The sequence below is a fragment of the Polypterus senegalus genome, chromosome 13, assembly GCF_016835505.1.
Source record: "Polypterus senegalus isolate Bchr_013 chromosome 13, ASM1683550v1, whole genome shotgun sequence".
Classification (NCBI taxonomy): domain Eukaryota; kingdom Metazoa; phylum Chordata; class Cladistia; order Polypteriformes; family Polypteridae; genus Polypterus; species Polypterus senegalus.
The window spans coordinates 39,002,728-39,026,074 of NC_053166.1; the positions used below are offsets into that span (position 1 = coordinate 39,002,728).

Below are 23,347 nucleotides of genomic sequence, written 5' to 3' on the forward strand. Positions count from 1 at the left end.
AGAGTGGAGGACCAGCACGGCCACCCAGCCCTGTTTCCCATTATTTGTGCTGGAACCTAACTCTTTTTTCCCCCCTAATAGGATCAATGCTTCAGTATCCGCAGGGTTTTTCAGGAATGTAACCCCCACAGAATACAAGAATTGACTGTATATTTATTTATTCAAAAGATCTGTTGGAGAGCAGCAAGTGAACTACTTCAGCTGTTTTAACTAGACAAAGACATTCACAGGCTTCTATTGACATATATGAGACAAACAACAAGAAGTGCATCATTCTATAGACCATGTTTATAGACATGGAAAGCTGCTAGGAAAGTTAGAAACATAAAGTACACACATTCATATGATTCAGACCACACCATGTTTTGGGTGAAGCTAAAGGAAAGCCTTTGTTCTACAATAGCACTATAGATGAGTATACATGGGCATAAAATTGATCATACATATTAAAACTGATTCAGAAATATTCAGAAAAAAACAGTTTCCTTCACAAAGGACAACTGCAGTCTACTACAACACTCACTAACACTGGGCTAATTTAGTCTCAATGAAGTCATCACAGGAAATTACAGACCCATGTGAACACAATGAGAACATGTAAAGCACACAGATGTCACAAGTAATATCCCTTATGATCATGCTATTCCATTGTATCTTGTAAACCATCTGAACATTTGGAAGATCCAGTGACTCTAATTAGATCTACTAATCAATATCTTGTTTAAAAAGATAAAAAAGGTAAAATAGGTACTAACTGTCAGTGGTATCCGAATCATTACTGCTTGTTGAGTATTTCCTCCTTTTCTTTCCGTTTTCCATCTAAAAGTGAGAAAGGAAAACAGCAGATTAGAAATGAGTGCATTCAAGTTCAATTCAGTATTAAGACACCTTAGTTTTGCTATGGTATGGTACTTAAGTTCTCAATTTATATATACACCAATCAGACACGGCATTAAAACCACTGACAAGTGAAGTGTATAACATTGATTATCAAGCAGTGGCATATATTAGGCAGCAAGTGAACATTTAGTTCTTGAAGGTGAATTAGTTAGCATCACAAACGATGTAAGTGACTGTGACAAGGGCCAAATTGTGACAGCTACACAGATGGATCAGAACATCTCCAAAATAGCAAGTCTTTCGGGGTGTTCCTGGTTTGAGTTGGTTATTACTCACCAAAAATGACCCAAGGAAGGATAACCGGCGAACCAGCAACAGGTTTATGGGCACTGAATGCTCATTAATGTGCGTGGGGAAAGAAGCCCTTCTGGTCCGATCCCACAGAAGAGCTACTGTAGCAGAAAATAACTGAAAAACGTAATGCTGACCATGACAGAAAGGAGTCTAAACATGCAGTGCATTGCAGGTTGCTGCAAATGGGGCTGAGGAGCCATAGACCAGTCAGAGTATCATTTCTAACCTCTGTTCACCACTGAACTTCAATCTTTCATCTTTGGCACAAATGAAAACAGAAGCTCCTTTAATGTGATAAGATCTTTTCGTTTTGCCCTTTATTTAAACAGATACTACTTGTCTGAGTGAATTGTCAGCGAGCTTGTATTTAGTAGAACAGCTCACATTTTGAATTAGAAAAAGAACAGATAAAGAAGAATGTTCACTCTTTGCTTCATAAACAACAAATTTGTTAGCTTAACAGCCAAATGTATCAATTTGTACATGTAAACCAATTAAGAATGTTAGCATTGTATCTTCTTGAAAAACAGGAATATTTTATTAGAATTGTGGCTTGTAAGTATGACAAGAATTTTCTTTTCTTTTATGGCATGTGTATTATGGATAAATATTTTGTGCACATGTAAACAATGAACATGGCATTAATAAAGTATCTATCTATCTATCTATCTATCACATATACATGCAAACATTGTAAAGTACATTGCAAACATTAGCTTAAAAAAGTTTGTTTCAAGAGGTTTTTATTTACTATATATTGGTATTTTATATGCACTTAACAATAAGATTACAGAATTTCATTTTTTTCACTTGTGGTCTGCAGTTTAATTATAAAGCTGGTACTTTAAAATAAATCATAAGGCTTCTACACAGCTGGTTATGCAGGAGCTTAAAGGAGAAAGTAAACATAAATAAAAATATAAAGGATAAAGAAGCCAAATCAAAATCAATATTAGAATTAGCTAGTTGTAGTAATACAGTGTGCTGACTGGAGAGAGTCACTTTTTAAAGTGAAAAGACTGGGAGAAAAAATGTTGTACAAGAAACAATGCGTAAGTCAAAATCTGAAGTCAAAAACATGATTGACAGAGTCAAAAACTATAACCAGAAATTGAAGTCTAAAAGGAACATGCAAGAAGTCAAGTACCAAAAGAAATACAAATATTGCACACAAAGAACAGTAACTGTTATCCAATCCTAGATATTGAGCAAAGGCTTGGGTGACCTTTACACCAGCATGCCAGTGGAGTCATCGCCATGCTGTCCCAATGCATTATAAGATTATTTCCATAGAAACAGATGAAATGAACACCCAACAACAGTGGCACCAATCATCAAAACAAAACAAAACAATGTCGAGACTGATGCTTAAAAAAAAAATCATAAACTTTAAAAAAACATTTCCAATCAAGAAACTAATGACTAATAGAAAAAAAACATATATAGCATAATTTATAAGAACCCAAAGAATTCTGGAAAAATTATAGAAAATGTCATTCATGGGGCATGGATTCAGTGTCAGCATCAGCCATTTTTGAAAATACATTTTGGTTATTAATAAATACTCAACATTTTCAAAAATCTTTGTTAGATTAGTGTTAGTGTTAGTTAGTGTTACTGTTTCCTCTCCTCCTTTCTGATGTTATTTTAAAAACTGCTAAAGACTGTTTTGGATCTATGCTTCCCTCTTCTGGTGTCTTATTGTTTGGAGGGACATTCCCATTTCAGGTCCTAGATTTCGTTTAAACTCTGCGGTTAGATTTGAGAGGCAATGCCTACATTTGCTCAAGTGTGTTACAATTATTGGCGTTATTGACTTCATCACGAGAAGTCAGTAACCAATGCAAGATGAAACACCATCACTTCACAGGGAAAACCACTCAGCCATGGCTAGTTTAATGAATGCCACACTTACCAGCATGTCTTTAAAGTGTAGGAGGCAAACTCTATGCAAACACTAGAGGGAAAAGCAAACTCCATACAGAAGGCATCGGAGCCTGGAATTGAATCAGACATCAAGTGCAGGAATGTTGCCTCTATCTAGGCTACCACTGTGTCCCATATGCATAGGAACAATGTTCTGCCAACAAGGAGCAAAGCCCAAAAAAGAAGTGTACAAGACTCCAAGTCTTTAGGGTGTCCTTAGGCATAAGACTCTGATGAATTGGTTTCTTAATATGAGAAAATGGGGATAGTGAGAGAAAGTGATCATTTCTATAAGAAAATTGTCAGTTAGTGTATGCCTTTTGGTGGGGGGCAGTCAAGTACATGCTGTTTTTGGATATCACATATGAAATTGTATGTGAGTGTGTAAATGTGTATTTATTGTATAATCACCTGAATATATATATATATATATATATATATATATATATATATATATATATATATATATATATATATATATATATATATACTGCTCAAAAGAATTAAAGGAACACTTTTTAATCAGAGTATAGCATAAAGTCAATGAAACTTATGTGATATTAATCTGGTCAGTTAAGTAGCAGAGGGGGTTGTTAATCAGTTTCAGCTGCTGGGGTGTTAATGAAATTAACAACAGATGCACTAGAGGGGCAACAATGAGATGACCCCCAAAACAGGAATGGTTTAACAGGTGGAGGCCACTGACATTTTTCCCTCATCATCTTTTCTGACTGTTTCTTCACTAGTTTTGCATTTGGATACAGTCAGTGTCACTACTGGTAGCATGAGGCGATACCTGGACCCTACAGAGGTTGCACAGGTAGTCCAACTTCTCCAGGATGGCACATCAATACGTGTCATTGCCAGAAGGTATGCTGTGTCTCCCTGCACAGTCTCAAGGGCATGGAGGAGATTCCAGGAGACAAGCAGTTACTCTAGGAGAGCTGGAAAGGGACATAGAAGGTCCATAACCCATCAGCAGGACCAGTACCTGCTCCTTTGGGCAAGGAGGAACAGGATGAGCACTGCCAGAGCCCTACAAAATGACCTCCAGCAGGCCACTGGTGTGAATGTCTCTGACCAAACAACCAGAAAGACTTCATGAGGGTGACCCAAGGGCCCCATGTCCTCTAATGGGTCCTGAGCTCACTGCCCAGCAGCATGCAGCTCGATTGGCATTCGCCATAGAATACCAGAATTGACAGATGCACCACTGGTGCCCTGTGCTTTTTACAGATGAGAGCAGGTTCACCCTGAGCACGCGACAGAAGTGAAAGGGTCTGGAGAAGCCATGGAGAACATTATGCTGCCTGTAACATCATTCAGCATGAGCAGTGTGGTGGTGGGTTAATGATTGTCTGAGGAGGCATATCCATGGAGGGTCACACAGACCGCTACAGGCTTGACAAAGGCACCTTGACTGCCATTAGGTATCAGGATGAAATCCTTGGACCCATTGTCAGACCCTATGCTGGTACAGTGGCTCCTGGTGCACGACAATTCCTGGCCTCATGTGGTGAGAGTATGCAGGCAGTTCCTGGAGGATGAAGGAATTGATACCATTGACTGGCCACCACACTTTCCTGACCTAAATCCAATAGAACACCTCTGGGACATTATGTTTTAGTCCATCCAATGCCACCAGGTTGCACCTCAGACTGTCCAGAAGCATGCACCGATGTTGTCAGGCATGTATACAAGAACACAGGGGCCATAGAAAGTGCTGCGTACAATTTTGAGTTGCTGCAATTAAATTTTGGCAAAATGGACTAGCCTGCCACATAATTTTTTCACTCTGATTTTTGGGGCGTCTTTGAATTCAGGACTCTGTAGGTTGATCATTTTCATTTCCATCAAACGATGTGGCATCCTTTCGTTCCTAACACATTACCCAGTCTATATCAGTATAGATATCCAGGAGGATTTCTTTTTCCCATTGAGATCTGATGTGCTTTCAAAGTGTTCCTTTAACACTTTGTTTTATATATATATATATATATATATATATATATATATATATATATATATATATATATATATATATATATACACACACACACAGTGGGATGCAAAAGTTTGGCAACCTTGTTAATAGTCATTATTTTCCTGTATAAATCGTTGGTTGTTACGATAAAAATGTCAGTTAAATATATCATATAGGAGACACACACAGTGATATTTGAGAAGTGAAATGAAGTTTATTGGATTTACAGAAAGTGTGCAATAATTGTTCAAACAAAATCAGGCAGGTGCATAAATTTGGGCACCGTTGTCATTTTATTGATTCCAAAACTTTTAGAACTAATTATTGGAACTCAAATTGGCTTGGTAAGCTCAGTGACCCCTGACCTACATACACAGGTGAATCCTATAATGAGAAAGAGTATTTAAGGGGTCAATTGTAAGTTTCCCTCCTCCTTTAATTTTCTCTGAAGAGTAGCAACATGGGGTCACAAAACAACTCTCAAATGACCTGAAGACAAAGATTGTTCACCATCATGGTTTAGGGAAGGATACAGAAAGCTGTCCCAGAGATTTAAGCTGTCTGTTTCCACAGTTAGGAACATATTGAGGAAATGGAAGACCACAGGCTCAGTTCAAGTTAAGGCTCAAGTGGCAGACCAAGAAAGATTTGGATAGACAGAAGCACGAATGGTGAGAACAGTCAGAGTCAACCCACAGACCAGCACCAAAGACCTACAACATCATCTTGCAGCAGATGGAGTCACTGTGCATCGTTCAACCATTCAGCGCACTTTACACAAGGAGATGCTGTATGCGAGAGTGATGCAGAGGAAGCCTTTTCTCCCCCACAGCACAAACAGAGCCGCTTGAGGTATGCTCAAGCACATTTGGACAAGCCAGCTTCATTTTGGAATAAGGTGCTGTGGACTGATGAATCTAAAATTGAGTTATTTGGGCATAACAAGGGCGTTATGCATGGAGGAAAAAGAACACAGCATTCCAAGAAAAACACCTGCTACCTACAGTAAAATATGGTGGTGGTTCCATCATGCTGTGGGGCTGTGTGGCCAGTGCAGGGACTGGGAATCTTGTCAAAGTTGAGGGACGCATGGATTCCACTCAGTATCAGCAGATTCTGGAGACCAATGTCCAGGAATCAGTGACAAAGCTGAAGCTGCACCGCGGCTGGATCTTTCAACAAGACAACGACCGAAACACTGCTCAAAATCCACTAAGGCATTCATGCAGAGGAACAAGTACAACGTTCTGGAATGGCCATCTCAGTCCCCAGACCTGAATATAATTGAAAATCTGTGGTGTGAGTTAAAGAGAGCTGTCCATGCTCGAAGCCATCAAACCTGAATGAACTAGAGATGTTTTGTAAAGAGGAATGGTCCAAAATACCTTCAACCACAATCCAGACTCTCATTGGAACCTACAGGAAGCGTTTAGAGGCTGTAATTTCTGCAAAAGGCGGATCTACTAAATATTGATTTCATTTCTTTTTGTGGTGCCCAAATTTATGCACCTGCCTGATTTTGTTTGAACAATTATTGCACACTTTCTGTAAATCCAATAAACTTCATTTCACTTCTCAAATATCACTGTGTGTGTCTCCTATATGATATATTTAACTGACATTTTTATCATAACAACCAATGATTTATACAGGAAAAAATGACTATTAACAAGGTTGCAAACTTTTGCATCCCACTGTATATATATATATATATATATATATATATATATATATATATATATATATACACTAATAAAAGGCAAAGCCCTCACTGACTGACTTACTGACTCACTGACTGACTGACTGACTCATCATTCACTTATCACTAATTCTCCAACTTCCCGTGTAGGTAGAAGGCTGAAATTTGGCAGGCTCATTACAGGTTACTTACAAAAGTTAAGCAGGTTTCATTTCGAAATTCTACGCGTAACGGTCATAACTGAGTCCTACTTACGTACATACTGTATATACGCCCATAGCCTGCAGCTCAGTCACCGTGTGAGGCGGCATCGCGTCCTCCATCCCTACGCCTCCCACGTAATTGACTGCCTACCCATATAAGGCCGTCCTTCGCTCCTGTCTCTTCATTCCCTTCCTTGGTTCGCCGCAGTATTCACGTCTCCCAGCTGGTAACTGCAGCCTTTTTATTTAATCCATGGCTTCTCCGCCGTTTTATTGTTTGTTTATTACGATTATAGTTATTGTGTAGGTATTTTAGACTTAGTTTACTGTTCAGGTACCCATTTCCTTCATCGTTCCAACAGTACCCCCATTAACATGTCTATCAAGGTGATCACCATCGATCAAAAGAACTGTCACTTACTGAGTGGTTTCCATGCCCGGAGATGCCGCCTGCCTTTTCCATTCTCTGTGTTACATATTGCACGGCCATATCAGGCTCACTCTTGATATCTGGAGGAACATTGTGTCTTATGTATTTAATGACTGGGACAGGTTCAAGGTGTGGACTGATGACGGTACAGGAGATAATTATACTACACAGGAGCACTAGAAGAGTGAAATGCTTAAGCCCTTCACCTATGCTTCTGCATGTGAGTTGATGGCTGCCACTGAATTGTTCGGTTGTCGCTTTCAAGTGTACTGAAATGGCCAAATATTTTACACCTTTGGAGAACCGCCAATGCCTCTTAAACATCTTAGATCCACAGGTGATGATTTCAGTAGTGGACACTTTGATGTTTATGACTGTTTCAACTCTCAAAATCTGGATGCGAAGCTATCGATGAAGCCGGTTGTATGCTTACAACACTTGACAGATGCCGAATGTCACTTCAACACAAGTCCTGCAAATGCTAATATAATTGAAACAAACCATGAAACTCAATGACAACAGCAATCCAAGCTGTGAGAAAACAGTAAAAAGGAGGTGTCAGACATCGTGGTACATTTTCTGATGCAGCTAGACGAAAATAAGTTGTGACGCTGCCCCCAAATACTCGCAGAAAAATCCACAAGTTAATAGACAAGCTGTCACTAAATACTTGCAAGCAAATCCACAACTTAATAGAGATGCTGCCGCTAAATACTCGCAGGCAAATCCACAAGTTAATACCAGGAATGCCTGTTAAACATCTTAGATTCACGAGTACCGATTTGGGTAGTGAACACTTCAATGAATGAAACCTGTTCTCTTTACAACGGTTGACAAACACGGAATGTAACTTGAACACAACACGTCCTCCAAATACGAACCTGATTGAAAGAAATAATGATAATCAAATCCTTGAAGACAGCAACACTCATAACAGTGACAAAACAATTTTATTGACAATCATGTTATGTTATTTTTAAAATGTTTCCTTTTCTTTTTCATAACTTCTTTAACACACTACTTCTCCGCTACGAAGCGCGGGTATTTTGCTAGTATATATTGTCACACACGTGCACATGGGAGGCAGCTAAAGGACTCGAGTAGACCATTCACGGGAGATTCCACCTGGCCCTCACTTCCGGGTCCAAGACTATGGAAGAAGACCTTGCCGGCTCCAGCCCCTATGATGTCACGTCCGGGCTTGAGCCTATGGCTGAAGACTCTTATAAGCCCGACCCCTTTGACCTCATTTCCTGTCTTCCCCTTTAAAAGCCTCTACCTTTTCCCTATTCCCTCAGTTGTGTTTTGGACTCGGTTTTGTGCACATTAGTGCTATCTATTATTTGCAATTTGCAGCCAGGAAACCAAATATACAGGTATATATACATGACTCTTTGTGGAGTTTGTGATAAAAATAAATACAGCATATATATATATATATATATATATATATATATATATATATATATATATATATATATATATATATATATACAGTATATATATATATATATATATATATATATATATATATATATATATATATATATATATATATATATATATATATATATATATATATATATATATAAAAAACACAACTATTCATTTTTATAAGCCACTAGTGAACCCACATGAGAGCAGTTGAAAGGCAGTAGATTGCATTGGGCATTCTAAAAATCTATAGTGCTCCACTCCCACACAACAGCTACAAAACAGATAATATGTTACGTTACAAATCTGGTGTGTCCTGCTTGAATTATTACCACACACATTTTCATCCATATGTATGCAGGTCTCAAATCAGAGTGAACTGCCCTCAATACAAACACAGGAATGTCGCAGCTGAGTACTTCTCTCCTCCCGTCCCCGATTCTGATATGTGGAGCATCCGAATGTGCCAAGGAGACAGCTCCCACAGCAGAATGATGATGTCACCTTTCTCTCCCAGAGGAGCGGGCTCCTTCTCAAAGTGACAATCAGGCTATTTCTGGAGCTGCCGCACAGGCAGTGATGGCATTAGACGCTTTGTAAACAAAACGCGTTGTCTGAAGGCAGAAAACAAACGCCTTTTGCTGGAAGACGGCGGGCGGGAGGCTGCCTGCATTTTTGTTTTCATGTTCTGTCAGCCAAGAAGAGCAGACAACTGGTTTTATGAGCTGGGGGGAACTCATCCTCATCAGAGGACAAAGTAAGGGCCATCATGTGCAACTTTGGCTTTTTGTTGTCATCGCAGTTGCTATAAATGACTGCTCTCTTTATTTTATTTAAACTGAAATTGGTTTGTTGTTTGGCATCTGGATAAATACAAACGACAGCTGTTCTGCAATAAATCCCACTCCCTTAATAAGCAGGCTGCCCCCAGACTCCTCCATTCTATATTCATCAAATCATTACAGATATACTGTACAGAGATTATTAGCACTGGCGGAATGTTGCAGAAGTCTGGCTCACTGCTGATATCTTAAGTTGAATGAGGGAATTATAATCCCCAGCTATAGTGGGTTCATAAAGGGGCACTAACTTTTAGTTAAGTGTATGCCTTACTGAATTTTAATTACTAATCTAAAATTTATATAGTGCCATTTACAGGATTTTGGTACAACATACATAACAGATCAGGAAAACTAAAGCGTTACTTTTCTTTACATCAGGTGACCCTTCCCCATATCACCTGCAGACAGCAAAAAAGAGGAACAATTTTTAGGAATCAGTCCTTCAAGGATACAAAAATAACCAAAAAGGGCTTTTATCCAAAGTGCTACTGTGTTAAACACTACTAGTTCTTTACTCCAGGGACCTTGGTTCAAATCCTGACCTGGTCACAGTTTGTGAAGACTCTGTACATTATGTCCATGTTCATGTGGATTTTGCCAAGTGCACTCCTGTTTTCCTGCCAACCCCTCAAAGATGTGCAGGTTAGGATGACTAGTAACATTAAATTAGATAAATGTGCTCTACTTGACTGGCATACAATTCATTGTTGCCTCTTCCAATGCAGCAGATGCTTCTAGACCAGATACTGGCCCATATGACCATGGCAAGATTTACTAGGATACAAATGGGTTACTCCTAAGTGATGTGATGCACTTTTGGTCACATAGTCAGATGGGGGCAGGCTTAACTGACAACCTAACTGATGTTCGGTACTGGATGCATTAGGCCATAGAAATCCTTCAGTTCAGCATCCAATATTATTTTCACACCTCCTTTTTACTCACCTAAACTGACTACTACCCACAGTCACTTTGTTTCCAAGCTGAATTATGGCACTTAACATTTGTACTCGGTGTCCTTTTCAATCAGTGTTTTTACATTTTAGTATACATCTTCACAATTGTACTTATAATTAGCCCCATGTCTTTATATCATAGTAGGTACCAATAGTTGTTTCATGAATAAATACATTTCTAAATCTTGATTAATGTAATTAACGATAGTGGCGGGGGTATAAAATATGCCAATGGACATGCAGAAGGAACCAGCCCTGGACAGGTTGAAAGTCCATTGCATGGCACCCATGTCTTTGAAATGTTCAAGGAAAACCAGAGCACCTGGAGAAAGATCCCAGGAAAAACTGGATTTGTGAGGCAGCAGCATTAACTATGCCAATGTGTTGCACTAAACACAAAACCTTCAAACAAAAAGTGAGAAGAGGCTTGATGACAATGAGAAAATTTACAAGAAAAACTGTACTATGCTGCAAATTCAAGAAAAAAAAATCACTCTGTGTCTTAAAGTCACATGGCCTCTCACTGTGCATGTTAAAACTACAAAAAAAAGACAAGGGGTGTCCAAAAATGACATGTTCAAAATGTTCAAGAACACTCAACTCTGCAATGATGCCACAGATTGTCTCAGACATTTTCATTACCCCAGCAGGCTAAAATGTTAGTATGGTGGTTAACCTATGAATGATATCAGTATGGTATTCAATTAATTATCATTGCTATTCATGGTGTTTGCTCCAAAATCGGTACTAACCCCTACTCTCTCTTCTGTTCTTTTTCCAGTTTTCTGTGGTGGCGACTTGTGCCACCACCACCTAATCAAAGCACCGTGATGTCCTTACATTGATGGATTAAAGGCCAGAAGTCCATGTGACCGTCATCATTAAGTCCTTCCATGAAACCCCTGAATACAATGAGGACTGATCATTTATGTTAGGTAGAATGCCTAGAGGGGGCTGGGTGGTCTCATGGCCTGGAACCCTTGCAGATTTTATTTTATCTCCAGCCTTCTGAAGTTTTTTTTTTGTTTTTTCTGTCCTCCCTGGCCATTGGACCTTACTTTTTATTCTATGTTAATTAGTGTTCTCTATTTTAATTCCTCTTTCGTCTTTTTTTTCTTTTTCTTCATCATGTAAAGCACACAGCTGAGTTGAGTTTAGAAAGACACAATATTAATAAAGTGATGCAGTGAATATGAATGCTAAAATAATACAAATGACCTACTGTTGTTAAAAAAAAAAAGCGTCCTTTCTTCCTTCTAAGAAACTTATTCTTGCCCAAGTTTCTTGGCTGGGTAATTTTCTCAACAGATCAGAACAGGTTGGGGAGCATGCACTGGTAGAGTGCACTGCCAGACCCACCACATGATGAAACAGCTCGGGATCCTCTTTGGCAACCTCCCAGGCAGACACGCAGTCCAGTCCCACCCTCCGGAAATGACCCCGTCTGCCGCAGGCAGCTGTTACGTAGGGTTCCCTTGACCTGGTCCATCCACTGGTCCAGCCACTCGGGTCCTCAACAATGAGGATCCTGCGAGACAAATCACCCTCAGGGAATCGCACCACATGGCTGTAGTGCTGTAACTGACACTCCATCACAATGCAGGTAATGTGTCTCATTCGGGATTCTGTGAGAAACCGCTCATCCGTCACAAAGTCAAACCAGAGGTACCCATGGATTCTCTTAAGAGACACAGTACCAAAGGAGTCCAGTCTTTGTCTCAGGTCACTGGACAGCGTCTATGCCTTGCAATTATAGAGCAAGACAAGAAGCATTAGGACTCTAAAGACTTGGACCTTCGTCCTTTAGCATAGTCATCGGAAACGCCACACACCCCTTTCCAGTGACCTCATGACCCTCCATGCTCTCCTATTCTGCCTACTGACTTCATAGGAAGAGTCCCAGAGACATGAATGTTACTGCTGAGGTAAGTAAACCTCTTGATGAGGTTGACACTCTCTCTGCAAACAGACACACTGCTGATGGCTGTGCCTAAGAGGTCATTAAAGGCATGACTCTTGGTTTTTATCCAGGATACTTGCAAGCCCAGACACTCAAGACTCCTCGCTCAATCTCTAAAGAGCCCCAATCAGAGCCTCCATTCACTCCGCGAATATCACAGTATCATCAGCAAAGTCTAGATCAGTGAATCTTTCTTCAACAAACAGATGCCCCACAGCTGCTGGACCCCATGACTTTGTCTAACACACAGTCCCTGCGAGCATCGAACAGAGTAGTAGCAACAACACACCCCTGATGAACCCCAGAATCAACTTCACAGAACTCACAATACCAGTGTACAGGCCAGCCATGATATTCAGCAACTTTGAGGGGATCCCGCAAAGTCTCAGGATGTCCCACACTGCAGCTTGATCAACTAAGTCAAACGCTTTCTGAAAATCAACAAAGACTGCAAAGAGACTCTGCCGATTTTTGTGTTTGTGCTCCATGCAAACCCTCAGTGCCACGATGCAGTCGATGGTAGACTTCTTTGATGTAAAACCACACTTCTCCAGTCACTGGTAGGTGAGCAAATGATCGTGGATCATATCAAGAATGACCCTAGCAAGGACCTTACCTGACACCGAGAGCAGTGTTACCCCCTGTAGTTGCTGCAATCCAGGCAATGTCCTTTCCCTTTCCAGATAGGGATGACAAGTCCCATTTTCCAGTCAGTTGGGATGATGCCCTTCTCCCAAAACGGAAGCAAAGATTGCTTGCAATGCCAGGACGACAGCCTTACCACCAGAATGGAGAAGTTCACCCCGGATACTACAGATCACTGCAGCCTTCCCTACCCTCAGCTGGTTCACTACCTGTGCAATCTCAGTGAGATTGGGTGGTTCACAGCTAATTGGAGGATCCCAAAGAAATCCAACATCCTAGCCGTGAGGTTCAGCTTTAAACAGCTGGTCAAAGTAGCCAGCCCGGTGGTTTACAACTGTAGTGTCATCTGGAAGGACAATTCTATCAGCCGCCCTGACTGCGACTCTCTGAGGTACAGATTTTCTCAACCTCTCCTGAATTATGCTTAATCCATAACAACCACCACATAAAAAGAAAAACAAAATTAACAAAGTTTAAAAGTACACAGGTCTGACAAATCAGACTTTATATGCACTACTAATATTTTCTTTAAAGGTTTGAAGGACTTACTCTGAACTTGAATTTACATTTTCTAAAGTCTGCTTTCCCATTCAATCATAGCTTAAGGTACCATACTGTCAGTCTATGAGGCTTCTCCAATGTCTTCCTTTTTCTCATAAAAGAAACAGAACTTGGGCTACGTCCTCTTTAAAGCGATCGTCTGTTTTCTAAAACTATTTTTGTTACAATCGTTATCCTATGCAGTAAGAGCCTATCCTAGTAGCAACAGACAGACAACAGGAACAAAGCATGGGGCGGACAACTAAGCAATGAAATGCTCAATTTCAAGCACTGCCTAATTCTGACATATATCTTCCCTTACTGGCTCACCCATTTTTCCAAGCTGCCTGTATTAATGTCTCCTCAAACACGGTTTATTTTATAAGGGATTTTTTCATACTGAACTCTATTCTGAGATGCTATATAAACTTCATAAAAAGTATTCACGGTTCTTGGAAGGCTTCCCATTTTATTGTTGTACAACACTGAATCACAGTGGATTGAAATTTTCCTTTATGGACACCAGAAAAAACTTTTTTAATGTGAAAGTAAAAACATCTCTGTAAAGTGATCTAAATTAATTACAATAACAAAAAACAAAATAACTGATTGCACAACCATTCACCTGTTTTAATATGGCCCACCTAAAACATCACTGGTGAAGCCAGTTGGTTTCAGAAGTCCAATAATTAGTTCAATTGAGACCACCTGTCTGAGGATTCAATTGACTGCAGCATAAATGCACCTTATCTGGAAAGTCCAACTTGTGCTGATTCAGTATGGTCGCCTAACCTACACAATGATGACAAAACAGAGCTCTAAGTAACTCCATACATTTCTTGTTTCATTTTTGTTTACATTTTACTGGATTGAGGATTTGGACTTCTTGGCCTTGGATTGTCTTTTAAGCAAATAATTTTCTGCCTTTGCCCTGCTTTGCCTGTTTTTCCTTCCTTTTTGAATATTTAAATAAGGTATTTGACTATAAGGAGCTTTTTTTGTTTTTGCCATTCAATGCCAGGGGTTTACAGTCATTCTCTCCCTTGAAATAACTTTTTTGCATATTTTGGGCATTTAAAGTAATTTCTGAATGTTTACATAATGAGTCCCATTTTTGCAACTGTGCCTTTTGATTTTGGGGTCAGGCTGCCTGGTATGATGGCTACTTTGGGGTCAGGCTCACTGAAGTTTTGGTATAGCTGGTGGAATTTGGACATCTGCTCATCCTCTTTGCATTTTATGCTGCAACATCACTACAAGGACACACACACATTTATACTGCGTCAGTTAATTTCAACAAATGCATGCTTGGGATGTGTTAGGAGTGCTGAGAAACAGCCCTAACAACCATGCAAGCATACTATCTTTAATTGGAAATATATAAAGGCAATAACATCCCCAAGAAAAAAAGATAATGCATGTAGCGGTGTGATCATTGTTTTGTAGGAATAGTGTTTTGGCACAGTTGCTATTGCTGCTGCCCTCACATTTACAATAACACATATTCTAATGTTAAGTAATCACAATCTGTGTGTACATTGCATGCTCTCCCTCTGTCTATACTAGATGTTTTCCAGCTACTCCAAACCATCTCAAGTTCATTCAATTTTTTTTTCATTATTGTACAGCAATTAATCAACCATACATCAGAAATAAGCTTGAATACACACATTGACTTTAACACACTTTAAGATTATAAATTTCAACCTGATTATAATCGTAATGAATATAAAACTAGCTGTGTTACCTACCCATTTAAGATGGATTGAAATCTAAGTAATCATGGTAGACATCTTGTTTTTTTTTTTATTAGATATACAGGTTGTCCCTTTAGCCTGGTATAATTATATACTCCTGATTCCTCACCCTGGCCTTTTCTAATTTGTATGAAGCCACCTACTTTTGCCACTTCCACTCAGAATCACGTATCAAACAGACCACACTTACAGTCAAAATGTTTTGCTGGGAAAATGCATCGGTGGTCGCTTTCACATTGGCCTGGTTTAGTGACTCTAGCCTAATTGCGTCAGGTCTTTAGTTCCCGACAGTCATTTCAAGTTATTGTTATTTTCAGTCATCTTTTGCCCACCACACAAGTTCAGAATTTGCTTTCCTTCTTTAGGGCCATGTGAACAATTAAACATCCTTCAAAGACTAACTAACTAACTGCCAAGCTACTCCAACTCCGCTTCCACCTGTATGAGCCTCCACTGACTGGGCTGTATCTCCACCCAGGCATCGTATTCCTCCCCAGTCAGAGATACATCCACCACGGGTCCTGCCGGAGTATCCAAGCTAACAGTTCTAAAATAATAAACTCCATCTGGTCCAGTTCTCGACGTCCTCCATGTAATTTAGGCAGAGTCGCTGACCACAGTGTGTTAGCCAGCCTAGCCCGGTCGGCGAACACCGTTGCTAGATGTGATAACGCCGTTGTCAGCTTCGGTCTGCTAAGCATCCACTCACTCACAAGCAAGGAGCCTCTCATCCACGATCTCCTCCCTCTTTGCAAGTTTGACTTTTTCTGTCTAACCAGAACATGGCAACAGCCTCATGACTTTTCCCAACTTAATGAATCCACTCCCCTGTGGCTCTGGCCGGGGAGGAGGTCTCACGTTAATGTATCATGAGAAGTGGAAAGTCTTGCCATTGTCTGTTCCTGCCTTCAGTTCTTTTGAATCTCTTGTGTGTTAATTAAATGGACCTATTCCTACTATTATTGCAACTGTTTACCGGCCCTGTAAACCAAATAATACATATGGATAATATCAATGTCCCTATTACTAAAGACTTTACATCCTGCCTTGACAGTTTTGGATTCTAGCAGCATACTGATGTTCCCACTCATTCCAAATGACATATCTTGGACTTGATTTGCTGTTCTGGAGTCACCCCTCTTGATTGTACTGCAGACGAACTCCCCATAACTAATCATTTTCTTATTTCATTCAATGTTAAACTTGCACTTTCCAACACTAAGCTTTCCCGTTTCATGTCTTTCTGTAATATTAAGAATATTAACTTAGACTCTCTTTCCTCTAGTACTGATTCCTTTATGGACATTCACAATTTATCTACTCCTGAAGAACTGGTCTCACACTATAACACTGGACTTAATGGTATTATTAACTCTGTCACTCCATTAAAAACTAGATCTGTTTCTTTCACCTTTTCTGTTCCCTGGTTTACACCTTCGGCTTTTGAAAGCCAAAGGCCAGCAACTTGAACGGTTATATAAAAAAAACTGGACTCTCTGTTCACAAAAGGCGCTTTTCCACTGCATAGTACGGCACAGCACGGTTCAGTACAGCTCACCTTGGTTCGGCTCGGTTTGCGTTTCGACTGCAATTTAGTACCGCTTTAGAGTGGGCGGGATTATTCACGTGTCGTTATAGTTGTGCCGCCTCTACTGCCGTGACACCGTGGAACTTTTACAACAACACGCAGACAACGACAACACTTTAGCTTGACGACGCGCAAGGGTAAGCATCTAAAAAAAGCACATCACTAGCAAACTTTTATCACTGTTGCAAAGCATAAAATGAACTTAACTGCCAGTGTAACATTAAAATGCTGATTCTGTATATTACAGATCTTCCACATTTTGCAAAAAAGTCGCCGCAACAGACCATCTGTTTGGACATTTAACCGTGCCTCAGAGTGGTGGGATGTGATTGTTCCCGGTTTTACAAACACTCAGTGGCTGGAGAACTTTCGAATGTCTGAAGAAACATTCATCCACTTATGCAACAAACTGCGTCCAGCGATGGAGAGACGGGACACAAACTTCCGCGAGTGTGTACCTTTAAAGAAAAGAATAGCCAGTGACGCAGTAATGACGATTTTCTCCGGCCAATCAGTGACCAGCAGAGTTTACACGTCACGTTTTGGTAACGGTTCGGCGCGCTTGGAACCTCGGCTGAGGTGGTACTAAAAAAAGGACCAGGTACTAGGTACTGTTCCCAGTGGAAAACCCCCCAAAAGTGAGCTGAACTGAACCGTGTCGTGCCGTACTATGCAGTGGAAAAGCGCCAAAAGAGATGTACAAAAACATATACTTTATTACAAGGACTGTATTGCCCAAACTAAATCTAACTATTATATTAACATTATTTCTTATTTCTTCCAATGAAGGCAACACCAAGTCATTATTTTCACTACTTAATAATATTTCAATTTCAATTCTTTATTGTCATGTGTACAAGTACCATGTACAATGAAATGCTTGCTTGCTTGTGCCCCTGCAGACAGTGAACATATACAAAAAAACCAACACACAATAAATAAATTAATACAAATAAGTAAATAAATAAAACAAGAATCCTAGGAATAAATAGCGACAGTGGCAGAAGTATATGTGGACATAGCAGTGGAGGTGACATAAGGTTACTGATTGTTCATGAGTCTGATTGCAGTTGGGTAGAAATTGTTCCTGAACCTGGAGGTGCACGTCCGAATGGACTTTAGTCGCTTCCCAGATGGGGGGAGGGTGAAAAGTGAGAGTGCAGGGTTGCTGGGGTCCCGCCTGATATGGTTCACTTTCCTGAGACAGCGTGTAGTGTGGATGTCATGGATCGCAGGGAGCTGTGTGCCCGTGATCTGCTGTGCTGTGTTCACCACATGCCGCAGAGCTCTGCAGTAGTGAACTGAGCAGTTGCTGTACCAGGATGTGATGCATCCTGTCAGGATGGATTCCACAGTACACCTGTAGAATCTGCACAGGGTTGTGGGGAACATCCGGGCTTTACTCAGTCTCTTGAGGAAGTAGAGGCGTTGTTGAGCTTTCTTGACTACTGCCAGAGTGTGACTTGACCATTTAAGGTCATCAGTGAGGGTAACTCCAAGGAACCTAAAGCTGCTGACCTGCTCCACAGCCTCACCTCAGATGTAGATGGGGCTGTGCTCTGTTGCCTGTTTGCCGAAATCCACAATCATCTCCTTAGTTTTTCTAACATTGAGGGTGAGGTTGTTGTCCTGACACCACTCTGACAGGAGTCTGACCTCTTCCCTGTAGGCTGTCTTATCGTCCTCGCTGATCTGACCTATTACAGTGGTATCGTCAGCAAACTTGAGGATGGTGTTAAAGCTGTACTTAGCTGCACAATCAAGCGTGTAGATAGAGTAAAGCAGGGGGCTCAGCACGCTGCCCTGCGGGGTGCCAGTGTTGAATTTTCCAATTCCCTTATGTCCTTTTTTAATGAAAAAATCCACGAGATTCATCAGTCAATCTGTACAGATTCATCCAGTACTCCACTTGAATTTCACCCGCCAACTCACTCATTTTCCTCTTTTCAGCTTCCTACTTTCTCAGAAATCTCAGAACTTGTCTGTAAGTCTAAACCATTCACCTGTCAACTGGACCCCCTCCCTACAGTTTTGGTCAAAGTCTGCCTCCCCTCTCTGGTCTCTCTTATTTCTGCTATAATCCACTCTTCTCTCACTACTGGTACTGTTCCTTCATCTTTTAAAAATGCTGCAATAACCCCAATACTGAAAAAACTTGGTGCCGATCCGACTAATTTCAGTCATTTTCGTCCTATTTCTAATCTACCCTTCATTTTATAATTTTTTTTAAAAATAGAGGCAATTCAACTTCATTCTATTTATCTCTAAATAATCTGTATGAACAGTTCCAGTCTGGTTTTCGTCCCCCTTCACAGTACAGAAACGGCACTTATAAAAATTACTAATGACCTCCTTATGGCAGCTGATTGTGTTTTAATTACTATTCTCATCCTCCTTGATCTGAGTGCAGCCTTTGACACTATTTGTCACATTACTCTTCTCAATAGATTATCTTCGATTGGCGTTACCCACACTCCACTAGACTGGTTCAGATCCTACCTCTCAGGCCACACTCAGTTTGTTCAGCTTAAAACTTTCACATCCCAACCCACCGCTGTTACTTCAGGTGTGCCCCAGGGCTCTGTCCTGGGGCCCCTCCTTTTCATTATTTACCTCCTTCCACTTGGTAATATCTTTCAAAAATATAACATTAGCTTCCACTGTTATGCTGATGACACCCAGCTCTATCTCACTAGCAAACCTACTGCTTCCTTTCCACCCTCCTCATTTATTGATTGCATAGCAGAAATCAAATCCTGGTTTTCTTCAAATTTTCCCTAATTAAATAGTGACAGAACTGGGGTTCTCCTCGTTGGTACAAAATCAACATTATCCAAAACTGATAATTTTTCATTTGTTATTGATAATTCCACTGTCTCCCCTTCCCCACAGGTTAAAAGTCTGGGTGTCATCCTTGACAGTACTTCATCCTTTCAGTCCCACATCAATAACACCTCCCAGTCTGCATATTTCCACTTGCGTAACATTAATCGTATTCGCCCCTCCCGCACTCCCCACACCACTGCTATCCTTGTTCATAGTCTTGTCACTTCTTGTCTGGATTATTGCAATTCCCTTTTCTTTGGTCTTTCTCACAAATTTCTTTATAAGCTTCAACTGGTCCAGAATTCAGCTGCCTGCATCATTACTAGAATCCCCTCTATTCACCATATCACTCCCGTTTTTTGCAGCTTCATTTGCTGCCAGTTAAGTTCCGCATTCAATTCAAAATTTTGTTAACTTTTAAGGTTATCCACATCCTTGCCCCTCCATATATGTCTGACCTCCTCGATGTTGCCATTCCCTCCCGTACCCTTAGATCCTCTTCCTCCATCCACCTGACTGTCCCCTTCGTCCGTCTTACCACTATGGGAAGCAGAGCATTCAGTTGCTCTGCAGCTCACTACCATCTGAGCTTAGAAATACTGAATCATTTTCACTTTTCAAATCCAAACTTAAAACTCATTTGTTTAAGACTGCTTTTTCTCTTTGATTACAATTGCTCTGTCCGATTTTAATTTTGTATCTTACTTTTGTTTATAATCTGTGTTTTATCTATTGTTCGGTGTCCTTGAGTGTTTAGAAAGGCACCTACAAATAAATAAAATGTATTATTATTATTATTTATTGTCTGATTCATTAGGCTCACCTGATCACATTCTGCACTTCAGATCCATTAAATACTTTAAAGGAATACTCCACCTAAAGTAATATGTACTTATATTTTATTTACCAAATGTAGTTTGTATTGATGGCAGAAAAAAAATCTCATATTTTAATGCAGAACAAAAGAAACAGTTTATGAATTAATAGAACATAATGGAGACCCTTTCTGTCCAAAGGTAAACAATATTAAAATATATATATTTTTTTAATCTAGTTGAATGCTCAAATCATGCACTAAAATATTATTAACTAGGCTGACCCGCCTTTTAAGGCACGCTTTTAAGTTGACCACTTCTTCAGGCAATTCAATATGTAGATCAATTTGATATTTTATACAAACTCATTAATTTGGTTAGATTGCATTTGAGCGGTATTACTTTAATACTCGTAGTTTCTGTTATTTTTGTGATGAAATTTAAACTTTTTTTCTATATTGAGGTCGCCCTTTTGAACCCCCCTGATATTTACTACGCGGTGAGGCATTTGTACTCCATCAACATTAATTATTTCCAGAGACATAATTTTGTCTATTTTTCCAGAGCATCGCACAAAAAAGCAAGGGAACGATGGGAGCACCAGAACTCAGCCCACATCATGTCGCTTCGTACTGCAAGCTGCAAGTAGTAAGTCTGTGATAAGCGGAATACCACTACGCTTTCCACTCACGGGACGGAAGGACAATCCCGACCGCTTTTATATAGTAAGAAAGAAGAAGAAGATAACGCACAGTCTGGAGTAGAAAATCATCTTTTACCTGGAAAAATGAAACTACAAATCCCATCGTGCATTGCAAAATGGACAGGGTATGTGTGAAACTCCGCGCCTGCGTAGCACTCACAGGATGGAAGGACAAACCCAACCGCTTTTATATAGAAGGATACTTTCTGAAAAATCAGTGTGGAATGTAAACTGGTAAGGCACATTCCTCTAATTTTACGCCTTTGAATTGAAGTCATACCTCTCTTCCTCATTCACTGGTCAAGAGTTCTGTCCTTTGGCTTGGGTGGAGTATTTCTTTAAGGCATTTTAGGCCATTTATGCAAATTAATGTCATGATATCACAAATTAATCCATACTTAAACTTCCTGTGACTACTCCAAGTAAGGATGTTGTATACAGTGTGAAGGTCAACAGTACACAGAGATGCACTGCAGAGGCTTCTTGTACCACCTGGGGGCTGAGAGGAACCACTATCCTGAGAGGAAGGCAAGATGCCATTTGTGAGTTGGTCCAGACCACTGCTTAGATGGAACACAAAAGAGAAATACGTCCCAGATGGATAAGTAGAGGTGGCTAAAGGAGAACTACAGACCACCTATTAATCCTGCCAGCCACAAGGGAGCAGCAGGAAGCTAATTCCAGTTGCAGCCAAATATAGATGTGCTTTGGTCCATTAAATAGATGGAAGTATGCCCCAGAACTATTGGTCAGCCAATCGGCCTTTACCTTGGAAGCAGTCAAGGGCCACACTTTAAATATAGCCTCCTTCTCTCAGCCACAAAGTTAGTGGAGAAAGGGGAGAAAAATCTGCCAGTATCCTTTGGGTAATGGTAGGCAAGGAACAGAATCTTGCATACTGCAGAGAAGTGGCAAGTGTTTATTGTTTTATCCTTATAACCTGTGCCCTGTACCACTCTGCAGTCCTTCTTACTAGAAATAAAACCCTCACGACTTGACTGTGTCGTGTCTGCAGGCCCTTTTAAGTGAGAGGTCAACTCAAGCGTATCCAAATGGCCACAGCAGACACATAAGATCGCAATTAGCTTCAATGTTAGCAAACAAATATCAAAGTGATAGAAACCGCTATAATGGCTGAAAAAAACTTTAAAGAAACGCACTACAGTATTAACACCATTAGTTACAAGAGAGTACGAGTAGATGACCATTTGCTGCAACCTTCATTTGTAAAAAAAAAATAATAATAATATAAAAAAGTGTCAGCAAGTTGGTTATTTATTGTCTATAAAGGATGTTTAATTGTCTACCTCACCCAGAAGAAGGAAAGCAAATTTTGAAATTCATTGGCTGAAGAAGACTTGACCAAATATTAATGACTGGACACTTTTTTTCCAGATTCAGTTTCCTGTTAAAACACATTTTCATTATTTCATTTACTACATTTAGAAGACTATCTTACACAGTTATGACCACAAAACACAATGAGAAGCCTGACGGCTGTAATGTATCACTTGCTAGTTTTAACAAAAGGGTTTCAATGCACTTGTTTTAAATATACTTTGCTGGCTTTTCTAATTGGGGTTGTTAACACTGCAGCAGGTTTTTTTAATGAGACGGATAGTTGTATTTTTAACTCTAAGTTAGCCCGTTGTTAGGGAGCATGTTCTGTGATGTAATGGAGCCCCATCCACGATTAGTTCCTGATTTGCACCTGTGTTGACAACATAAGCTCATGCTCCGAAGACGCTAAACATGAATTCAGTGCAACTAAAAAACTGATGAATGGATCTAAAGAGCATTCTTTAAGTACATCATGTAGGGAGGGCATTCAACCTGAATGACTCA

The 23,347-nt window shown here is 40.1% G+C and overlaps 1 protein-coding gene across 2 annotated transcripts in view; it reads right to left on the reverse strand.

Annotated features, from left to right (window-relative positions):
- The window catches only part of jade2 (jade family PHD finger 2), a 323,216-nt gene that overhangs the window by 256,853 nt on the left and 43,016 nt on the right, over nt 1-23,347 (reverse strand). For both annotated transcript variants that reach the window (XM_039774037.1, XM_039774038.1), the window contains exon 2: nt 756-819. In XM_039774037.1, the coding sequence (XP_039629971.1) occupies nt 756-819 (64 nt within the window). The remainder of the gene's footprint in view (nt 1-755; nt 820-23,347) is intronic.